The sequence below is a fragment of the Drosophila ananassae genome, chromosome 3L (assembly GCF_017639315.1).
Source record: "Drosophila ananassae strain 14024-0371.13 chromosome 3L, ASM1763931v2, whole genome shotgun sequence".
In the NCBI taxonomy this organism is placed as follows: domain Eukaryota; kingdom Metazoa; phylum Arthropoda; class Insecta; order Diptera; family Drosophilidae; genus Drosophila; species Drosophila ananassae.
The window spans coordinates 8,352,440-8,367,328 of NC_057929.1; the positions used below are offsets into that span (position 1 = coordinate 8,352,440).

General features: G+C 45.5%; 5 protein-coding genes across 10 annotated transcripts; 3 read left to right on the plus strand and 2 right to left on the minus strand.

Moving 5' to 3' along the window:
* Positions 1-65: 65 nt before the first annotated feature.
* Positions 66-921, plus strand: LOC6495918 (39S ribosomal protein L43, mitochondrial). Its single transcript, XM_001959817.4, has 3 exons — positions 66-247; positions 308-414; positions 474-921. The coding sequence occupies exons 1-3, from the start codon at positions 111-113 to the stop codon at positions 806-808; spliced, it is 579 nt and encodes a 192-aa protein (XP_001959853.1). The 5' UTR covers positions 66-110; the 3' UTR covers positions 809-921.
* Positions 922-1,339: 418 nt separating this feature from the next.
* LOC6494689 (tumor necrosis factor alpha-induced protein 8-like protein) lies at positions 1,340-4,585 on the minus strand. 2 transcript variants are annotated; one of them, XM_001959818.4, is made up of 4 exons: positions 4,041-4,585; positions 2,818-2,886; positions 2,306-2,598; positions 1,340-2,240 (listed from the first exon to the last, which is right to left on the minus strand). In XM_001959818.4, the coding sequence occupies exons 2-4, from the start codon at positions 2,879-2,881 to the stop codon at positions 1,965-1,967; spliced, it is 633 nt and encodes a 210-aa protein (XP_001959854.1). In that variant the 5' UTR covers positions 2,882-2,886; positions 4,041-4,585; the 3' UTR covers positions 1,340-1,964. The 2 variants fall into 2 exon arrangements, with proteins under 2 accessions (XP_001959854.1, XP_014762915.1); XM_014907429.3 differs by lacking the exon at positions 2,818-2,886 and having other exon boundaries at positions 4,041-4,231.
* Positions 4,586-4,622: 37 nt separating this feature from the next.
* LOC6495919 (protein lethal(2)denticleless) lies at positions 4,623-7,652 on the plus strand. The gene is made up of 2 exons (XM_001959819.4): positions 4,623-4,839; positions 5,125-7,652. The coding sequence occupies exons 1-2, from the start codon at positions 4,797-4,799 to the stop codon at positions 7,404-7,406; spliced, it is 2,325 nt and encodes a 774-aa protein (XP_001959855.1). The 5' UTR covers positions 4,623-4,796; the 3' UTR covers positions 7,407-7,652.
* Positions 7,653-7,688: 36 nt separating this feature from the next.
* Positions 7,689-12,135, minus strand: LOC6494688 (lethal(2)neighbour of tid protein 2). Of its 2 annotated transcripts, none has more exons than XM_001959820.4 (2): positions 11,756-12,135; positions 7,689-9,021 (listed from the first exon to the last, which is right to left on the minus strand). In XM_001959820.4, the coding sequence occupies exons 1-2, from the start codon at positions 12,039-12,041 to the stop codon at positions 7,787-7,789; spliced, it is 1,521 nt and encodes a 506-aa protein (XP_001959856.1). In that variant the 5' UTR covers positions 12,042-12,135; the 3' UTR covers positions 7,689-7,786. The 2 variants fall into 2 exon arrangements, with proteins under 2 accessions (XP_001959856.1, XP_014762914.1); XM_014907428.3 differs by lacking the exon at positions 11,756-12,135 and adding an exon at positions 9,335-9,390.
* On the plus strand, positions 9,320-11,347 carry LOC6495920 (protein tumorous imaginal discs, mitochondrial). Of its 4 annotated transcripts, none has more exons than XM_014908049.3 (2): positions 9,320-10,764; positions 10,930-11,347. In XM_014908049.3, exons 1-2 carry the CDS (start codon positions 9,407-9,409, stop codon positions 10,937-10,939), a joined length of 1,368 nt encoding a protein of 455 aa, XP_014763535.1. In that variant the 5' UTR covers positions 9,320-9,406; the 3' UTR covers positions 10,940-11,347. The 4 variants fall into 4 exon arrangements, with proteins under 4 accessions (XP_014763535.1, XP_014763536.1, XP_001959857.1 ...); XM_014908050.3 differs by having other exon boundaries at positions 9,321-10,764; positions 10,925-11,347; XM_001959821.4 differs by having other exon boundaries at positions 9,321-10,751; positions 10,925-11,347.
* Positions 12,136-14,889: the final 2,754 nt, after the last annotated feature.

The window sequence follows — 14,889 nt, forward strand, 5'->3', positions numbered from 1 at the left end:
TAGATTGGCATCCCTGGTCGATCAGCTGTTTGCCTTGTTACGTCGTGTTGGGGCTAGAGAATATTTTAAAATTTGTTTCTCAGCAAATTTGAATAAAAAACAAATATAAAATGTCAAACAGCCACTTGTTTTTGAAGTCTGGATTCCCACGAGCCCCCCTGCAGAACGGCCTGGGTCGTTATGTCTGCCAGTTGCAGCGGATAACTCTGAAATTCTGCAAGAACAACGGCTCCAGCAGAGGCATGCGGTATGTTGGAACATCCTTAAAAACTAATATGTTAATAACAATTCATTATAAATAAAACAGCGACTTCATTGAGAACCACTTGCTGGACTTTGCTAAGGAGAATCCTGGGATAGTGGTCTACGTGAAACCAAGACGCCACCGCACGCCGGTCTTGGTGGGCGAATATCGTAAGTAGACCCTGTAGAAGTCCCCCAAGAAATCTCTAAAAATCTCTAAATAATTTCAGTAAATGGCGACCGCGAGTGGCTGAGCTGCAGGAACAGCACTCAGGAGGAGATCTCCAAGTGGATCGATCTGCTAAAGACCCAAAATGGTAGCTCCAGCTCCCTTCGGCTGCGCAAAATGTGGCACACGGACGTTCCCTCGATTCAGGGTCCCTGGACACCCTTCCTTTTGCGATCTCCCGAGGCCCAGGACCAGAAGTATCCCAGCGAGGAGTCCTCCAAGCCGCTAGACATACCGCAAACCGCCACCGAGAAGCTCATTGAACTCTTCCGGCAGCAGCAACTGGAGGCTGGAGAATCCGCCAACGAAGTTCTGAGCAAAAAGCGCGCAGAATGAAAGGGAACTACTGATTAAGGATAGAACTCGGTTGTTTTTTTGGTAATTGTTTTATTTTTATAATCAACATTGATTTGTTGGTAAACAAATAAATATTTAAAATCTAAAGGACTAAAATTGTGCTGTCTCCGCTTCGAATATCAAACCAAAGGTCGTACAAAAATCCAAACAACTTATTGTCCCCATTTGCGGTTTCGTTCTTTTTTGCTTAGTAGTTTCGATATGTATCTTCGGGTACTTGGAATATCATTTAGGGAGTCGCAGTGGAATATCATAAATAATGCTTAGGGTTAGTGACCCCTGGGGGGCATGGAATACAAAGAGAAATACAAATTGTCTCCATCGGACAAAAAAAGGAATAGACACGATTAAAACGGGTTCTCGACGACGACTTAGCATAACAATATTAGCACATACTAACGCATTTAAGTTGTGATGCTAATCAGTAGCGATTAATTAAGTACTTTGGGGGTGTCCGATTGGGGGATGCGTGTTGGGGTGAGGTGATATACAATTACAATACAAATACAAGTAGAGCGAGTCTTAGAGTATCAAAAAGTAGACCACGAATAATTGCTTTTTGTGCAGAAGTATTTTCCAATTAACACCTAGACTGGACTGACACACACATAAAGTTACAGGCATACACGTACTAGACGATCAACGACTTACACACCATTTAAAAGCATTTTGCTTGAGTTTACAGTTTCCGTTCGGATTTGGATTGAATTCCTTTGGCGAAATGCATTTGGTTTTCCTAAATATTAAACATTACAGTAGATAGAGTAGATCTTGAGTACACAAATGTTAACGTTGTCATCAAAATAATCAATACGGACGTCTTTACACTTTTGATATTGTTGTCAATGATATCACTATTTAAACTAAATTTAACTCTTCATTAAACATATGCCTTTTTTAGTTACTTTCTGTTCTTTCTATCGCCTTTCTGTTCTGTTCCCCCCACTGCCTTTGCTGTTCTATATCTAGATTTTGTATTTTGGTGTTGCTGTTGGTGGGTGAGCTTAGTTAAGCAAGCGCTCTCCATTCGCCACTAGCAGCTGTTTGCTTTTCTTTTTTGGTTTCAATAGATAGCCTTTCTTTCATAGCACGCAACGACAGCTCTGCCCCTGCCCTGTCCTGCCCTGCCCTGAGCTCAGATGTCGCCCGTTTCCATGGCGGAGTTAATGTCGGCCACGATTTTTCCCATCACCTCGCGATAGGGGGAATCGGATCTGAAAGCGGTTTCCAACAGGGCCGCCTCACCAAAGAAATCGAACACCTCATCGATGCGGCCCAGCGATTTCTCGGTGAGATGCGGCTGCACAATGGACTTGAGCGCCACATGCGACTCGGCTATGGATTTTTGCAGGTACGCCAGGTCAAAGGTGAAGTCCACTTCGTAGAATGATATGATGGAGAGTTGGGTGTTCTTGAAGAAGAGAAAGATAAACTTATTAACAAAATTGTCCATGATTAATGAATCTTAAAGCTTACCTGAAACTTTCTCTTGAAGTTCTCCGCCTTTTGGAGTTCCTCCTCGCTGAACTGATTGTTTCGATGGAGCACTCCAATCTTGATGACTATTTTGATGATGTTCTTGATCAGCTTCTCCGCCTTGGTCTTGTTTCCCGTGTGCATCTTGCATAGCCGGTAGAGGTTGTCCAGCAGCGAGGCTGTCGTTCCATCGATAAAGGTCTTGGCGATGTTTTTCGTCGCCATGCGTGAGAGGATTTTCTTCTGAGCTCGCAGCCCGATATCGTGCGACTTGAACACATTGTCCGCCATGACTAAAGCGGATGGGGGAGGGATTACAGATATTGTTATTACTTTTATTATCGTTGAATATTCATTGAAGAGCGAATTGAATGCGTTGTGGTGGTGGGCCACTTGAGCAGCCACCGCAACAAAACGACAAAAAAACAACTGAACAACCAAAGAAAACTGAATGCTGAACACAACTGACAACTGAAAAGCAATGCAGATCCGGGCACTTAATACGCCTTTACCTTCCAGGTTCCAATAGTCAACGCTCCAGAGCAACAGACACTGCCGAAGCCCGGCCACCGACATGTTTGCTTTATATCATACACATATATTACACCGATCCGGCGGGGGCAGGCATTGATAAGAAATGGCAGATATAAAAACATTGAAGATTAGTTCATCGGGCTCTATCTCAAGATAAAGAAGGTGCTTTGGTTCTTTGTGTCGCAATGGGAGTGTTTTAAACAATACCATTGTTTTAAATTCCTTAGGTGGAGTCCCTACTATTGCTAGTTGAAATATAAAACCTTGTTTATATTTGTAATACATACTTTAGTTACAACTCAGATTTGTTTGTGATTAGTGTGGTTTTGTGGCTTCATAATTCTTCATAATTCATACCTTTTATTATTTTCCCAATCTTCTGGTTGAAATTTCTTTCACTTTTACTCAATTCCTGCCTCTAGAACCTCAACAACTGTTTTCTTTGATTCATTAAAGCTCCCGGTTATTAATAATAGATGAACAACTGTCACTCCCCAGCCCCTTTTGGGATGCTTCTATGTCCGCACATAAGGCCGGGTTCTAACGGCTACGAGGCGCGTGTCGTACGTGTTGGTGCCATAAATGGAACTGCGGCATGCGGCAGCCGTTCCAACTGTCCAAACAAGGAGTCTAGACCAGGGCTAGCGCGCCCAACGGAGCCAAATCCCAGGTCAACAGAGTTCAAGAGTGTGGATACACATATAATGACCCCCTGCTTAGCCCGAAGAATAGACTAAGGTAGGCAGCCCTGGCTTCTAATTTAACTAAGTGAATTCTAGACGTTGTATACAGTTCCAGTTAGATAACCTGTAACCGTGCCATGACACGGACATTACCAAATGGTTAAGGTCACGCAAAGTGCAATAATACTGTCCGAAAGGAGGCCTAGTCCCAATCCCACACCCCTGGGTGGCAAGTCGACCCCCAAGGACAACAGGGGAATGCGGAAGTTCTCTACAACCAAAACACTAGTGTACTTCAGTTCGGTCCACAGCCAAGAAACTCTATTGTGCCACTTTTCGTCACCTCTCTCCCCCTTTTATGGTGTTCTGGTATTCCTCCTGCATTTGCGTGTTAGCTATTATTGTTGTTTTCCCTGGGGGGGTTTCTTTACCTTCTGGGTGTTATTGATTGCAACAGGCACACACACCCCCAACCAATGGAAAATATTATCCAAACTTTGGCGCTCTGTCCCGCTCACCTGTGTTTTTGTTGCTGCAGTCCTTGACAATTATCCTTGAATCCGATGCTCCTTCCTGTCTGTATATGTGTGTATGTCTATCCAATTGAATCCAAAGGCTCCAAGCTCCTAGCACAAGCAAATAAAAGGGGGCAGCAGCATTTAATAACGTTTTTAATGACGGAAAATATGCGGAAAATATGCGCAACTGCGATTAAACAGAAAACAAGTCAGCGGAACAGCAACAAAAAACAAAATACGAGTCAAGTGTGACCATACCCTGAAGACTAGAAAAATGTTTACTCGAGGAAAAGAACTTGATATTTTCAAAAACTGGAATATATTCAAAACTGGGATAAATTTAAAAACTGTATTAAAAAATTACGAATTCCTCATTTTAACCGGAAGTCTGAGCAACTGTCTACACTTCAACTACATTTTCGGACTTCTGTTTGTTCAATAAATTCTTCGTTTTTCTGTAAACTTTATTAGCTACTAATTTAAAACATTCCTTAATATATCTTGATCTATAATTTTTTAAAAAGAAATCATTTAAATAATATTAACGGTATTTTTGGCGGTTACAACTTCTTAGATCGCATATGCCCGCCTTTTGGTTTTCCTCATTTATCCAAATTCGGTCACACTATCCAAAGGTCCAGCTGCGTCGTTAAAATTTTTTCGATGCTTCTTCGGTTTGTTTTATTTCAAAGGAAATAGCAAGAATTACAAGTTAAAACTTAGTTGTTAAGACGCAGACGCCGAGCCGGCAGGAAGATGAACATATATACAAAGCTGCGCGCCCGGGAGCATGGTTTCGGTGAGTTTTTCAGTTGGCGGGAGATTTCCACTTTTGGCGCTCGAATTTCCTGGCCACGAAATCCAAAGAATTGAAAGGGTTCAAAGTGGTTTGAGTGGCAACAGTCTGTCCTTTGAATAAGCATACCATCCATATCAGAGGATCTACATTTGTTGGGCAGAAGCCCCATTGTTTACTCCCTGAGAAATTGCTGATTTAGCAAAACTCTGTGGGGGGAAAACTATGACGAAGACACGGCATTAATTACACCACCACTAAATCCACTTTTTCATTGGTTTCTTTTAGGAAATGAACATACTTACGACTTTGCCCTGCGGCGTCTATCCGTGGCCAAGGAGGACAGCTGGCGAGGTATTGCTCCGGCCAGCTATTGCCCGGATTTCAACCCAGAGCCCCCGATCTTCTCCGCCAAGTTTGCCAACTGTGATCGATACCGCCACATTCTGGCTATAGCCAACGAGGATGGCAAGATTACACTGCAGGACACCACCAAGCGGAATCACGAACCGGAGGAGCAGTCTCTGGCTGGTCCACAGTGCCACTTCAATGCTGTTTTCGATCTGGAATGGGCTCCTGGCCAGATGCGATTCGTTTCCGCATCGGGAGACCACACAGCCAGGCTGTGGGAGGTGTCCGGATCTGGGATTCGTGGCCTCAACTCCTATGTAGGTCATACGCGATCTGTAAAGTCTGCTGCTTTCAAGCGCACAGATCCCGCCGTTTTCGCCACTGGAGGACGCGATGGCGCAATACTCATCTGGGACATCAGAGCCAACCTCAATGTGGATCTCACCTCGCGCGTGGACAACTGCATCTACAGTGGTCACACTGGGGGACCCGGCACTCCCGTTTCTCAGCGGAAGCAGCGCACCCGAACGCCCAAAATGGCATCGGGAACCACGTCTAGCAGCATCACTGGATTGGCCTTCCAGGATAACGACACTCTGATCTCTTGTGGCGCCGGCGACGGAGTGATCAAGGTGTGGGATCTACGTAGAAACTATTCCGCTTACAAAAAGGAACCGCTGCCACGCCACAAGTTGCCCTACGCGGGACAATCCACCTTCCGGGGATTCACCAATCTGATTGTGGATGCGGCGAGCACCCGACTGTATGCCAACTGCATGGACAACACCATCTACTGCTACAATTTGGCATCGTACTCGCCCCGACCCCTGGCGTGCTATAAGGGACTGCTCAACTCGACGTTCTACATAAAATCTTGCTTGAGTCCGGACGGAAAGTACTTGCTTAGCGGAAGCAGCGATGAGCGGGCATATATATGGAATCTGGACCATGCCGAGGAGCCGCTGGTGGCTCTGGCCGGGCACACTGTGGAGGTAACATGTGTGGCCTGGGGCTCCAGTCACGACTGCCCCATTGTCACCTGCAGTGACGATGCCCGGCATAAGATTTGGCGAATCGGGCCGGACTTGGACGGGCTCAGTGAGTCGGAGCGGGCGGAAAAGTACCGCGGAACTGCCTCCTATGTCAGGGAATTCGGTAAAAAGGCAACTGCTCCATCCAGTGGTAATCATAAGTACAATCTTCGTGATCTGGAATCCACTCCGCGGTCACTAAAGCGTCTAATGGATCAGAACGAGCGCACTCCAGGCTCCGTTGAGAAAATACCCACGAAGAGATCGTTTCTGGACATGTTGGGAGTTGCAGGAGGCGAAGCTGATGCCACGGACCAGCCGCAAAAGCGAGCAAAGCCTCTGGAGTCGCGTGGAAGGAGACTTTTCGGGCCTTCTACCCAGGAGAGCACCTGCCGACACATTCAACTGCAAGCCATAAACGAGGAGGAGGCCTCTCCCAGTAAGTTGCAGAAAGAGAACGCAGCAGCGGAAGATGTCTCGCCACTGCCCAAGCTCCTGAATACGCCGAATCACTCGCCTTTAAGTGAAAATGTGAACCACATGTACACCTCCCCGCCCACAACGTCAGCTGCAGCAGCGGCGGCAGCAGCAGTAGCAGCTGCTGCTACAGAAGTTTCTGCCAGTCCAGCGCCTCTTTCCGCCGCCATCTTCTCACCCACCTCTAACCTTCCCAATTACGTGCTGGACGGCGAAGCCCCACATTTGGGTATCATGTCTCCGAAGCGGAAGGCCAAGGAGAAGGTGGACTGGCTGACGAACATTCGGAAGCAGAAGTTGATGAACGGCCGGGCCCATGTGACGCTCAGCGATAAGATCAACGAGGAGCAGCAGGCCGATGTCCTGGCCTCTCCCCGTCTCCAGAGTCTCCGGCAATCCGAGTGCAGTCCCCGCCTCCAGGCCACTCCCCGCCGCCGCATATCCCACACGGACGGTAGCGGAGGAACTCCCGTCAGCAGCTCCACCCATTCCCACACCCAGCCTAGGACTCCCACATCCAGTCGGAGAAACAGCGAGACGACACTCTTGCGATTCTTCAGTATTCAAAGAAGTAGTAGCGTGCCAGCCGAGGACAGTACACAAAGGACGGAAGCAGGTCCGTCGTCGCCAAACCTTCCGGATGCAACAGCTCCGGTGGCCACGCCCCACAGCCTACACACACCCACAACGACCACGGTGGGCAGCGATTGACACGGGATGCCGAGCCCCTTTTTCGTTTCAATTCAATGGGACTCTGTTTTCCGACACCAATATTGCACTTGTAGTTTTAACCGGACATTGTTTAAGTTATTTTATGTAGATCGTAGGTCGCATATTCTGTGGAGGGAGTTGGTAACCAGCTCCAGGGTCCATTTGTACAAAGCTCATACAAAACCAAGACTAATGTATCCAAACAAAAAGAATAAATTTTCAATAGTTTTTTGTTTAAAATTTAAACCCAATACTTATTTTAAAACATAACTCTTTTATAGGTCAGTTTAAGAAACTTTATTTTTTATTTTATTTTTTTTTTTTTTTTTTTTGTTTTTGGCATATTCAAAATATTCTCAAGTGGCACTTGGTTGGTCCTTCTACTGAACCTTCTTCTGTTGCTCCTTTTTCACTGCATTATTCAGTCGCATCGTTTGGAAGAGTTGCTTGGCCACACCTCCGAGCAACAGCAGGTGGGAGAAGTGCAGTGCCCCACTGGAAAAGTATGTACTGGGATAGGTGTTCCAACAGTACTCAATGAGGCCCAGGATGAGGCACTTCACGCCCAGGGAGTAGGGCGTGGACCAGGCCAGATAAGGCAGCGAGTGGAAGTACCACACGTAGAACTGGTAGTGCAGAGATCGGGCACAGGCTACGCCCACCAGATTGCTGAGGAAGAATGGGAGGAGAGCCAGCTGGGTACAGCGATCGAAATGGATGCCATAACGTTCCGGTTCGGATCGATTTGGAGGAGTAGGTGTTGCCTTTGATCCAGCAGCTTTCTGCAGACTCTTTTCGAAGGCTTTCAGAAAGGATTTTTGCTCGTTGCTGAACTTCTCCTGCTCCGGTTCCTTCTCCACCTTCTTGCCCTTCTTCTGCGTCTTGACCTCGCGGTTCTTTTGGGCGATTTGAGGCTGCAGCTGGTCCTCTACGCGTCGCAGGCGCACATAGCTTTGGAAGAACGTCCAGGTGGGCTTGGCGAACACCAGCAGTAGCAGTAGATGCAATCCCAACAGCGACAAGTGGAAGGACCTGTTCTCGAAGAACTCCCTCGTTAGGAACCTATAGTTGACGGTCCACTTGTGTTCGAAGATTCGTCCCAAATCGAAGCTTCCCCGGAGATATTCCACCGGATGGGTGAGCAGGAAAGGAGCCCCTAGCAGCACTTGAATCACTCCACAGATGAGCAGTTGGACAAAGGTTTTTACCACTCCCAGGTTGGCCAAATAGAAGAGGAATAAAGCCGGCGCGTAGAGCAGGATATTCATCTTCACGCCGACTGCCAGGCTGAAGAAGGCGCTGCCGAGGGACCATCGCCGATCCAGGAAGAGATTGAGTGAGGCGTAGAGCAACAGCACAGCCACTGGGTCGTTGAACAGCCGCAGGACATAGATGGAGTGGATGCGGTAGGAGGTGAAGGCACTGAGCACCAGCACGTAGGGCGGCACCTTCCTGCTCTTGGCATAAAGTCGCAGCACCAAGGCCAGCTGAAGAAGGTAGATCCCGGCGAAGATGTACTGGGCTAGTCGAACATTAGCTCCTTGGGAGGTCACGAAGTAGAGAGCAGAGTAGATGTATACGAAGGCGGCCGGGTAGACCAGAGGACCAGTGTCGCCTGAGGAAAGAGAATTCATTTAAATATGAGATTATTATTTTTAAAGTTTGTTAAAAGCTTATTTTATTTGGGTTAATAGATTCCTGGAAAACTGCTTTTCCTTTTACGATTTTTGATATGTTTATAAAAAATGAAAAATAAAAGTAATAAACTTAATGTAGACCGAAACCTCCCAGTAGTTTTATTAATTAAATTATCTTTTCTTTTGAATTGAATTTTGAATAAAAAATTCCGTTACATCAACAATTTCTAACTACCCCCAGTGTGGGTAAAGCCACTGACGTAATTTCTCGAAAAAAAATGTATCGTTTACTCTGTTTTCCAACACTGTTGAACAACATGTGTTACGGCATGTTGACTGAAAAACTGAGAATTTTGTGGAAAAATGATTTCGTGTAAAAATTTGTTCGTATTTCGGCAACTGCCGGCGCTGCGACGCTGCCAAGCCAACTACCTGCGCTCGACACTGGTGGCCACCGCCTGCTCCTCAGCCTCCGCCTGCTTAACCTATCAGAGCTGGAGGAGTACTCCCGGCAACCCCGGAGCCCTACGACCCACCACCACCCGCAATTTCCACACCACCCGTAGCCTGCTGGCCAAGGACTACTACCAGACGCTGGGCGTGCCAAAAAACGCCAACGGCAAGGACATCAAGAAGGCGTATTACCAACTGGCCAAGAAGTACCATCCGGATACCAACAAAGATGATCCGGACGCTGGTCGCAAATTCCAGGAGGTATCTGAGGCCTACGAGGTCCTGAGCGATGATCAGAAGCGCCGTGAGTACGACACCTATGGCCAGACGGCGGAAAACATGGGTCGGCAGGGCGGCGGATTCCCTGGTGGCGGATTCCCCGGTGGCGGGCCGGACGGTTTCTCACAAAGCTGGCAGTTCCGATCGAGCATCGATCCCGAGGAGCTCTTCCGCAAGATCTTCGGCGAGGGGAACTTTCGCACCAACAGCTTTGACGACTTTGCCGACTCGAAGTTTGGCTTCGGGCAGGCCCAGGAGATGGTGATGGATCTGAGCTTCGCCCAGGCAGCACGCGGCGTCAACAAGGATGTGAACGTTAATGTTGTGGATCAGTGTCCCAAGTGCGCCGGCTCGAAGTGTGAGCCCGGCACCAAGCCAGGTCGTTGTCAGTACTGCAACGGCACTGGGTTCGAAACCGTTTCCACCGGACCCTTTGTCATGCGATCCACCTGCCGCTACTGCCAAGGCACCCGCCAGCACATCAAGTATCCGTGCAGCGAGTGCGAGGGAAAGGGCCGGACGGTTCAGCGCCGGAAGGTTACGGTACCGGTGCCGGCCGGCATCGAAAATGGTCAAACGGTGCGAATGCAAGTGGGCAGCAAGGAGCTTTTCGTCACCTTCCGAGTGGAGAAGAGCGACTACTTCCGGCGGGATGGCGCCGACGTACACACAGATGTGGCTATTTCGTTGGCCCAGGCCGTTCTGGGCGGAACTGTTCGGGTGCAGGGAGTCTATGAGGATCAGTGGATCAATGTGGATCCGGGCACCTCGTCGCATCACAAGATTATGCTGCGCGGCAAGGGCCTGAAGCGAGTGAACGCGCACGGTCATGGGGATCACTATGTGCACATCAAGATCACGGTGCCGGACAGCCGGAAACTGGACAAGGAGCGAAAGGCCCTGATGGAGGCGTACGCAGAGCTGGAGGAGGATACGCCCGGACAGATTCATGGGATTGCACGGCGCACAGATGGCAGTAAGAAAGCAACGTAAATAAAAATCCAATCTACCAATGCAATCTCTGAATGTGTCCACCTTGGAGCTTGAATTCGTAGTTTTAAAAAAAATATAAGCGTGCGTTTTATGTGCGATCCAAATTAAATGATGGACTTTCTGTTCTCTGTCCCCCCCCAAAAAATTTCGTTGCAGCGCAGGAGCGAGTGAGGCAGCTGGAGCCGGAGCAGCAGGTGGAGCAGGCACCAGAGCCGAAGGTGGAAAACAAACAGAAGACAAAAGCCAACAGCCAGATCAAGAGAAGGTCAAAGCGAAAGAAGACGTCAGCGAATCCGGATCCGGACAAGGCGACAGTGGAGGCTTCCTAAACAAACTCAAATCGATGTTCAACTGATCCATGTTTTGTTGGTAGAGCCCAACTTGGAGGCCGATTGTGTTTTTTAGTATCTAAGTTACCGCACGTTATTGTTGCTCAGGCTTAATCTAAGTTCCGGGCGAAATACGAGGGAGTAGCGCATACCATATTTTGTGAATATTCCAAACGATTTGAAACTCAAAGATGAATAAACCAAATTGACCGTCGAGGCAAGAAAACGGAAAGTTTATTTCAAAAACCTACATCTTTCGAAATCAAATTTCATGAAGTGGAAACAGAATCTTATTCTTTTGAAAATTTGGCTGCTGATAATATACATTTTATAATTTTTTCAAAAATGTTTGAGAAACTGGTTTATAATTTAAATAAAATCGAAGAAGTATGTGTTATTGGTAAAAGTTTTGAGCTCTTTCAAGATCAGCTAACAAGATTTTCCAAAAACGTTTTTAAAAGACAAAAATATTTTGAAAAATTTAAGAGAACTAAAGCTTTTAGTTTTCAATTGTAAAATGAGATCTTTTTCCCGAGATTCCAGTAAATATATGATGTAAACTTAATACATATATTAAAAGATGAAGGATCAGGGCGCCAAAAATGGGTCACCTGCTGGGGTCTAAAAATAAACTCGAAATATGGTCCACGAAACTCACCTCGGAGCAAGGCGTAGTTGGTGGTGCCGTTCAGGAAGCCCTCACACTCCTGCATATAGGCCACCCAGTCGATTTCTGTGTAAGGAACATGCCGGATAACTATCAGGTTGATAACAGACTCGGCCAGCAAAATAAAAATGCCAACTAAGGGCACAGCGGCCGGTTCCAGTAACAGGTACTTGAAGAACCTTATGTTTAGATATTTGTCCAGCAGAGACTGGAAAAAAGTGACGGATTTTCGTCGCCGCACCGCCGGACGGTGACTGGTGGCCCTTGGGGGTGCCATTTATGTGATAACCGGCGAAAATTAAACAAAATTAGCACAAAATTTCACGGTAAGTGGAAGAGGAAGAGGCAAACAGCTGTTTTGGCCAAGGTGTTCAAAACTTGGGGGAAAGTGTCATCTCTAAAAATATCGATTAAATTTAAAGTTCAAAAATTAGCTTAAGTAACGGTTGCTTTGGAGCCACTATTTCCGGTTTAGAAAATTATAAAAATAAATGGTTGTTAGTAAAGTAAAACTTATATCATATAAGTTATATGTATTAAAGCTATGCATTCTGTAATTAAATTTCTATATATATTTTATATTTTATAGTTTTAATTGTATTTATTTTGACAAAACTTATGTCCATTTAAAACAAACCCCTTATAATAACCCTTGCAGGAAAATAAATCAAATTTGTTTTTAAATAGCTCATTAAAAATACATGTTTATGGTTGTTTTTGTTGCTCTACTCATGTCAATGTTGAATTACATTACCTAAGGGTGAATTTAAACATAACATGCTCTTAATATGTAGTTGCAATGCATTCAAATCCAGAGTTCAGGAGTTATATTGAATGGGTTCCTTTGCGAAGGCCACATGGGGTGAGTGGGGTGGATACTCGCAACAGGTAAAAACCAATCAGCTCATGGCCAATTTGCGAGGCAGATTAAAGCCCGGTGCTGCCGTCAACGATGCGTACGCGTGGTGTATGGAGTGGATAATGTGTGGGCGGACATTGGTGGGCGGGTCAACCAGAGTTAAGTGGGGGGGATTGGTGGCTCTGGCGGTTAACGCATCGCTGAGAGGTATTTGCTTAAGGCAAACTGTGTAACACAAGCCAGTTAAAAGGGTCGTGGGTGTGCTCATGCATGCGAACACTGTCCGTCTATCGGGTTACAACTGATGGTCCACAAGCCAAAATTAAACACCCACTGTGCCGGCCCATTTACATCCTTCCGTATCCACCTCGTAACGTAGTTGTTCGCAACGGTTTGCGGGGCAATTAAATGCCAACGTACGGATGTGAAACAGGAATACCCGGCCCGGCCCTGATTCTCTGATTTTCGCCAATTTTTTGTCCTGAAACATTAATTCCACAGTCCATTTCACTGTGAAATGTCCGCCAAAAGGTTGAGTCCTATCTCCATTTACCTGTGCATCCAAGGTGAAAGTCTGAAATGCCACCGATCACCCCCACAGAACAAAATAAAAAACAATACCATTTACAGCCATGTTGCCCGCGGGTTAGCAATGCTGTGCCTCCCGCCCGTCCAATTGCAACTCGAAAAAATCCTTTATGCTGCATGTGTATAGTTTTCAATCGAGTTTTTCGATGTCTGCTTCAAAAAATATTCCAAATAATTTTTATACCAAAGAGTGACTGTCGGAAAATCCTTCTCTTAATTGCGAAACTCGATGAATTTTTATTTAATAACATGTATTTATGAGAGAAACGTTTTATTTTACATGCAAAGGCTCTGAAAGCAATAACAAGCCTGTGTAAATATTAAAGATTTTATTGAACTTTGTTACAATAAAGGCTATAATGTGTTTAAATCATAAATATTTTAAGAGATCTAGCGAATTGTTGATTGAATTGTTTTCGATCTATATTCAAAGCCTATTTCAACTCTTATTTAATTTAAAAACTAATTATAAATGCGATTCTTAGTAAAACATATGCCTCTCATGTTTGTCGTCTATACTTTATGGGTCAATCGAGTGTGATGTTGGCTATCGCTATATGAACTATAGAACTAAATCGGTCATTCCTTATCGGTCGCCGCGTCTTTCGCCGCCACAACCAACACACACGCACACCCTCTGGCATTTGATTGGCCTGCCACCGCACACTCTCGCAGCCTCTAGCCATTTCTGGTGTTTGTGTGTGAGAAAATTGTTTATTAATCAATAATAATAATAATCTACTGGCGTACATACGAACACCGGTAGGTACATCGTGGTATGTACTTTGTGTGTGTGTGTGTTCAGTATCAGCATTGTTATCAGACTCGTTGCTGCTGTTGCTCCCATTACTGATAAGAGCCTATTTTTTTTTTTTCTGCTTCACTTTAATGCAAATCTCCGGCATTCGGCCTATAATAGTTTGAAACAGAACTTTGCACTCGCTTATTATTATTAATTTCCCATCGTATTCAGTATTCAGAGCCTTTTGCATTTTATTGTCTCACGATTTAACTATGAAAATGGGGACGGGCACTTTATTTATCGCCGGCACTTATTGCAATGGGTCGTGAGCCAAGGGGTTGGAGTGGCGTGGGTGTGGCGGTAAGCTCGAACCGAGAGCCGGAAAATGTATCAGTAGAGTCTACAAAGCCCGGGCTCTATAGCATCTTTTCTGTTTGTTTAGCTGCAATGGAGCTTTGCTTAAAGCTGAACTGTGGGTGGGGTTTTTACTTTATTCTTATAGAGATGTCTTTAAAAAAAGTTTATACTTTTTTAATAAAATAGATTACAAGTTTTTAAAAATATAAATTTAAAAAAATAATTTGTTTCAGGAAGGATTATTATTATTCCACACATAATTCAATTTATGACAACAGTGCGTATGAGTGATATGTTTTAAAACAAATTTCTGTTCATATTCCTTAGCGTGCCACAAGGGGCATACAAATACTGTTAATAAACGGTTTGTGAGATAGAATTTAAAAAATATCATATAAAATTTTGAACCTCAACATCACGTTCGGTGTTTCCGTAGTGCTTTAAGAGTTCGCCAATTGTTGACTCTTCGCTGGGCTCTAGCGCCTCAAAGAAACAAGACAAGGCAAAGAGCGGGTGGGCGGGGTGGAGTGGCCAAACAAAAACGTTGATAATTGAGCGGCACACATTTGCATTTACTCT

What these genes read in the sequence shown, in the direction of transcription:
- LOC6495920 (XM_014908050.3), top strand. Translation starts at nt 9,407, where the DNA reads ATGATTTCGTGTAAAAATTTGTTCGTATTTCGGCAACTGCCGGCGCTG. An exon ending in GATGGCAGTAAGAAAGCAAC is followed by an intron (nt 10,765 to 10,924) that starts GTAAATAAAAAT and finishes ATTTCGTTGCAG; the next exon opens with CGCAGGAGCGAGTGAGGCAG.
- LOC6495919 (XM_001959819.4), top strand. Translation starts at nt 4,797, where the DNA reads ATGAACATATATACAAAGCTGCGCGCCCGGGAGCATGGTTTCG. An exon ending in CGCCCGGGAGCATGGTTTCG is followed by an intron (nt 4,840 to 5,124) that starts GTGAGTTTTTCA and finishes GGTTTCTTTTAG; the next exon opens with GAAATGAACATACTTACGAC.
- LOC6494689 (XM_001959818.4), bottom strand. Translation starts at nt 2,881, where the DNA reads ATGTCGGTGGCCGGGCTTCGGCAGTGTCTGTTGCTCTGGAGCGTTGAC. An exon ending in TGACTATTGGAACCTGGAAG is followed by an intron (nt 2,599 to 2,817) that starts GTAAAGGCGTAT and finishes CATCCGCTTTAG; the next exon opens with TCATGGCGGACAATGTGTTC. An exon ending in ACTTCAAGAGAAAGTTTCAG is followed by an intron (nt 2,241 to 2,305) that starts GTAAGCTTTAAG and finishes CTCTTCTTCAAG; the next exon opens with AACACCCAACTCTCCATCAT.
- LOC6495918 (XM_001959817.4), top strand. Translation starts at nt 111, where the DNA reads ATGTCAAACAGCCACTTGTTTTTGAAGTCTGGATTCCCACGAGCCCCC. An exon ending in GGCTCCAGCAGAGGCATGCG is followed by an intron (nt 248 to 307) that starts GTATGTTGGAAC and finishes TAAATAAAACAG; the next exon opens with CGACTTCATTGAGAACCACT. An exon ending in GGTCTTGGTGGGCGAATATC is followed by an intron (nt 415 to 473) that starts GTAAGTAGACCC and finishes AAATAATTTCAG; the next exon opens with TAAATGGCGACCGCGAGTGG.
- LOC6494688 (XM_001959820.4), bottom strand. Translation starts at nt 12,041, where the DNA reads ATGGCACCCCCAAGGGCCACCAGTCACCGTCCGGCGGTGCGGCGACGA. An exon ending in CAACTACGCCTTGCTCCGAG is followed by an intron (nt 9,022 to 11,755) that starts GTGAGTTTCGTG and finishes CTCTTTCCTCAG; the next exon opens with GCGACACTGGTCCTCTGGTC.